Below are 6,000 nucleotides of genomic sequence, written 5' to 3'. Positions count from 1 at the left end.
GAAAGGAGCCAGTTGAGGTGGTTCGGGCACCTAGTTAGGATGCCACCTGGGCGCCTCCCTAGGGAGGTGTTCCAGGCACGTCCAGCTGGGAGGAGACCGAGGGGTAGACCTAGGACCAGGTGGAGGGATTATATCTCTTCGCTGGCCTGGGAGCGCCTTGGGATCCTCCAGTCAGAGCTGGTTGATGAGGGAAAGGAACGTTTGGGGCTCTCTGCTGGAACTGATACCCTGAGACCCGACCACGGATAAGCGGAGAAGATGGATGGATGGACAAGTACCTGAAGTTTTACTTAACTATAATACTTGAGTAAATGTACTTATTGGCATTGCACTACTGTATATTCTCCATTAAATCCTCTATCTATCCCTCAAAGCTCTTTTCTCTTCTAGCTTTGGAGAGAAACCTTTCCTCAAATCAGGAAGAAGATTTCCGGAATAACTTGGAATTAAATTGGACTAACAATGAGCTAAAATAATGTGTCTCTGTCATCCTTGTCTCAGAGAGGAGTTGGAGGGCTTTGTTTCCAGCGGAGCACTGAGCCATCTGAAGGTGTGTTTCTCCAGAGATGATCCGGAGGAAGAGGAAGAGGAGGAAGAGGGCTTCACCTCCACAGCACCGCCCAGATACGTGCAGCACAACCTGCTGAGAAACAGAAAACACGTCACTGACATCCTGCTCAAACAGAAGGGCTTCCTCTATGTCTGCGGGTAAGACTGAACATTCACATTTCAATATATTTTATTCTCGATTCATTTGCGGTAAATAAATAAATGGGTCATCACAGTTTGATCTGACGGATTCATATGATAAAGTTTGTTGGTTTTATTGAATTAAATCCACTTTATTTGTTAAGTTTAACTCGCGAATAAGCAAACTTTTAAGCGCAGTAAAAATATTTTAAGGTTAACCGCCAACAACTATGGATCGAAGCCGGATGTTTACTTGGATAAAAACACGTTTTAAAAATGAAAGCAATTTTACTTTTTTAAATAAATGTTGACTTTTGGACTTTACAACACTTGTGTTTGGATCACATGAGCCTGAGACAATCCTACGCATCCACCGCTGGAATATAACTCTCCTTATAATATTAGTGTAGCTACATTTAAATGCAACTGAGCACAAATCCACGCAGAAGTCTTCAAACACAATGAAAAGACAGCTTTCGAATGTCACTCCAATGTCAACAATGTGAATATTAATGAGCTTCAAACAGCCTTACTTTAACAGAGTGTCACAAACTAAAGTAAACACTGCCACTTTGTGAACTCTGAGCTGTATCCGGTGCTAAATAACGACTATATTAATGACTCGTTTTGCTTGGGAGGAAGGCACAACAAATAAGGAAGTGATGTTGTGAATTGTCTGCTCACATCACCTCTCTAACTCCTCAAACTGATGCAACATGTTGGACAGTGTTTTGTATGCGCTGCTATACATACATATTGTTCCTGTCAATACAAGCTAAACAAAAGTCGCGTCATGTCAACACTTGTTTATCTCAGTCTGAGACTTTCTCATCACGCTCGCCTTGCTTTGAGTAAACGATCTTTGAAGCTTCAGTCCTGTGTGAATTCCTCAGAGTAGTAAAAATCACTTGAGGTGCTCTGGATGATGAATCTCTTCAATATGCTGCAGCAGCAAGACTCAGACACAGCAGGAGGATCTCCTGGAAGCTGCTTTTACTAAATATAGGTTTTCACTGTGCACAGAGCAGGGTTTTAACAGATTAGGATTGTGTAAGAGAGACAGTTTCACTAGTTGTTCTGTTTTAGTCTTGATTTCTTGAGTTTATTCTCGTGTTAGCCGGATGTGTTTAGAGTGCGTTTTAGTTTAGCTTCAGTTTTTACAGAAAGGTTCATTGTTCTTAGGACCAGGTATAATATCTCCCAAGTGTCCCAAGTGTAATACTGCTATATATACATATGAACTACAAGGCTGGAAAGCGGAAGTTAAAAGTGTGTTGTGGTTATAAACTTGGATGATCTCCCTCATTTCTGTTTCAATGTCAAAAGATTGGACTGAAATTCACTTTTTTCTGTACCGATATACATTATAGTTTATATGTATTCCATCCATCCATCTTCTCCCGCTTACCCGTGGTCGGGTCTCGGGGTATCAGTTCCAGCAGAGAGCCTCAAACGTTCCTTTCCCCTCATCAACCAGCTCTGACTGGGGGGTCCCAAGGCGCTCCCAGGCCAGCGAAGAGATATAATCCCTCCACCTGGTCCTAGGTCTACCCCTTGGTCTCTTCCCAGCTGGACGTGCCTGGAACACCTCCCTAGGGAGGCGCCCAGGTGGCATCCTTACTAGGTGCCCGAACCACCTCAACTGGCTCCTTTCGATGCGAAGGAGGAGCGGCTCAACTCCGAGTCCCTCCCTGATGACCGAACTTCTCACCTTATCCCTAAGGGAGACGCCAGCCACCCTGCGGAGAAAACCCATCTCGGCCGCTTGTATCCGCGATCTCGTTCTTTGGGTCATGACCCATCCTTCAGGACCATAGGTGAGGGTAGGAAGGGAAATGGCCCGGTAGACAGAGAGCTTTGCCTTCTGGCTCAGCTCCCTTTTCGTCACAACGGTGCGGTAAAGCGACTGCAGTACCGCTCCCGCTGCTCCGATTCTCCGGCCCATCTCACGCTCCATTGTTCCCTCACTCGAGAACAAGACCCCGAGATACTTGAACTCCTTCACTTGGGGTAAGGCCTCATTTCCTACTTGGAGTGGACAGTCCAGTCCAATTATATGTATTGTATACCTAATTATATTGTTGTTATATTGTCTTGATTTTATTCTGCTGGATGTTTTTAGAGTGCATTTTAGTTTAGCTTCAGTTTTTACAGAAAGTTTAATTATTGTTAGGGCCAGGTATAATATCTCCCAAGTGTTTACTTCTATATACACGTGAAACACAAGGTTGGAAAGCGGTGTATGAATGGCCATGAAGTTAAACGTGTGTTGTGGTTATAAACTTGGCTTGTCTCCCTCAGTCCAGCAGCACTTTTTAGCGTTTAATGTCCGTGTTTTGAGGTCAAAGATTTGCCTGAAATTCACTTTGTTCTGTAGCTAAATACAATATAGTTTAGATCAGGGGTTCTCGAAGTTTTGATGAGTGAGGGCCAATTTAGGTACCCAATATTGGATTGAGGGCCGCCCAAGAAAAAACTGAACACCAAATAATTCCAAAACAAATCCTTTCTTTATTGTACTAACCAATTATACATACAGTATACATTAAGAACTTGCAGAGGACACAAAGTTGGATTATCTACAGACAGTGACTAGCTAAAATCGCTAGCTAACTCCCGTTTCTGATTCTGATAACAACAGATTTTCCGCTTAACCGCAACTCGCGAGATGCCTAGTTGCCATGCAACCAGTAGTCTAGCAAACTTTCCACAAGCTGTCATTCATAATTTAGGAATGACAACCCAGGGGGCGCAGTTTTACCATTCTTAAATTCCATTCTAATTCTTACTAGATACGAACCATGGAGGATTAAAATATAACGCATGCATTTCAGCGTGTCACATTAACTATCGCGGGCCGCCAGAAACATTTCCGAGGGCCGCCATTGTCCCGCGGGCCGCACTTTGAGAACCCCTGGTTTAGATGTATTGTTGTACTTAATTATATTGTTGTTATATTGTATTTCTATTATCCATGTGTGAACTATTACCTGTTCTTTCTTATCTTATAGCTAAAAAACTGAATAGATTTTTTGTTGATTTTATTTTATGTTTAGGATATCATTTTGTTGAGTTTATTTTCAGTAAAATGTCATTATTACTTCCAATAACACCGTCTTAGTCACATGTAGGACTGCCCTAAAACCATTTCTATGGATTACACCGCCTTTCCTCTGACTTACTCTCCCTTTCTTCTCCCCCAGAGATGCTAAGAACATGGCTAAAGACGTGAACGACGCGCTGCTGGAGGCGATCAGAGCGGAGCTGCAGGTGGATCAGCTGGACGCCATGAAGACTGTGGCCCTTCTGAGGGAGGAGAAACGCTACCTGCAGGACATCTGGGGCTGAGCACAGATAAGCACATTTAGCTGCAGCCACTGGTCCTTTTAACACCTTTTGGAAGAGAAAAAAAGAAGCATGCTCAGCTGTAACCTTTATAACCGTAAAATCGTGGATGCTGGAGGTAGTTTACACCCCCACGGCCGAGCCTGGGGTTTTGGTTCACTGCATCATCGGGGGCTTTGCTGTTTGAACAGAAAGGATTCTGGGTCACAGCAATACTGCAGCAGATTGGTCCTGCAGTGTGAAAATGCTTTTAGTGCAGACGCCTCTGTTCATCGTGTCTGGGGAAAACATTTCACTTTGTGATGAGACTGGCAGCGCTCCGACCTCGATAAAAAAAAAACACAATACCCTGAAGTCATCCAGCAACACACAGGAAAGCCTTGATAGTCCATCAGGAAGTGGTTTTATTTTTCTGCAACACACTTCCACAGGTTACCTCTGAAGTGATTCATTTTAAAGAACACATAAATCATAATTTGAAAATTGTATCTCAATCCCAAAGTTGGTTGGATTGGTTTTTGAGGTAATTAAGACAGATTTTAATCCTACAAAAAGTCATTTATCATTATACTGTAAATCTCAATGACGCTGCGCTGCTCGGACCAGAGGGATCTATAACACAGACTCTTTCGTCCCCCACTCACCCGGGAGTTTTTCCAACTCCTGCGAAACCCAATTTGCATCCAGAGAACTGTCATCACAACAAACACAGCTGTGCCTTGTGTGATCGGGAATTAAAAAGATTAAATGATTGCGTCTACAGTTTTTCTTCTGTGCACTCAGGTGTGTTTGTACATGACCTTACAATGAGCATGAAGCAGGGGATGTTTTTGTTGTGTATTAATGATGCAAAGGGGAATACTTTAGAAGTTAATACACTCTGATTGATTGGAAGTGATGTTTGGTATTCATTTAGGGAGGATATGAAGGTGACTTTGGTGCTAAGATGAAGCCGTGCTAATTGAAGGGTTTTTGCTTCTTAGTGCAGAAGAGCCCCAGAGAGAAGCTTCTCAGAATGAAATCTTCTAACAGCAGCCTTTTTATTTATCCTCCAGGAGGGGAAACATGTTTACACTCCCAGCTGCTGCTCCGTAGATGACACCCCCATTCGCAAAACAATGTTTGAGCCGTGTAAACAAAACATTCGCAGTGGCAGAAAACAACGTCTGAAAGTGAATAATTGGTTTAATACAGAGCTGTCGGAGGTAGAGCTGCACCTCCGACGCCTCATCTCTCAAGTGTCCTGCTGCCCAGCCACAGGAGGACAAATCAAAATAATGATACACACGTGCGCGCACACATCATGATACATGGAACAATTACAACATCGTGCATGAATGCTGCAACAACAAGGAGTTGTATCACAGTGTCGAGAGAGGGGTCATTGTCAGTGAACAAGATTAAAACCGTGAAATGAATTATTGATATACTTGAGTTTTGCAATACTATATATAAGGATCCTTCACGCAGCATCCACACGGCGGCGTGCGTTGAAGCTTGCCGGTGGGCGTGTCTGAAGCTCGACCAACAACCAATCACATGAATCTCCCGCCCCGGACACACAAGCACGCGGTTCGATTGGCTAGAGCTTGTACTGGCATATGATTTGATTGGCTGATGCTTCCGTCTAAACTTCAAGGCACGCCGCCGTGTGGACGGACCGTTAAAGATGTGTAGGTTTAAAAATATTTGAGGGGGTGTTGCTATTTATTGGTATTTAACATAACTGTAATTTTTAACAAATGAACTATTGTTGACACTTTTAATAATACACATATCATATATTTTAAATAATCCAGAGCCTCCCAATTCATTCGCCAAAAAAGACACTGAAAGCACAATTATATATATTTTTTCCTGTAGATTCTGCGTTAAAGCGGTTATCGTTAAATCTCTATATTTCGCTCAGTTCCCATTTTTATTTTACGCTATTCTTTTACATCAACAATCCTGCAATAACTTTCT

At 42.9% G+C, this 6,000-nt stretch overlaps 1 protein-coding gene across 2 annotated transcripts; it reads left to right on the top strand.

Annotated features, from left to right (window-relative positions):
* The first annotated feature begins 251 nt into the window (after positions 1-251).
* On the top strand, positions 252-4,795 carry LOC117559829 (methionine synthase reductase-like). Of its 2 annotated transcripts, XM_034236522.1 has the most exons (3): positions 252-274; positions 502-708; positions 3,894-4,795. In XM_034236522.1, the coding sequence occupies exons 1-3, from the start codon at positions 267-269 to the stop codon at positions 4,036-4,038; spliced, it is 360 nt and encodes a 119-aa protein (XP_034092413.1). In that variant the 5' UTR covers positions 252-266; the 3' UTR covers positions 4,039-4,795. The 2 variants fall into 2 exon arrangements, with proteins under 2 accessions (XP_034092413.1, XP_034092412.1); XM_034236521.1 differs by lacking the exon at positions 252-274 and having other exon boundaries at positions 306-708.
* The last annotated feature ends 1,205 nt before the right edge of the window (positions 4,796-6,000 follow it).

The sequence above is a fragment of the Gymnodraco acuticeps genome, unplaced genomic scaffold (assembly GCF_902827175.1).
Source record: "Gymnodraco acuticeps unplaced genomic scaffold, fGymAcu1.1, whole genome shotgun sequence".
Classification (NCBI taxonomy): domain Eukaryota; kingdom Metazoa; phylum Chordata; class Actinopteri; order Perciformes; family Bathydraconidae; genus Gymnodraco; species Gymnodraco acuticeps.
Note: the sequence above shows the minus strand (reverse complement) of the source record. Positions and strands in the feature narration are given on the sequence as shown.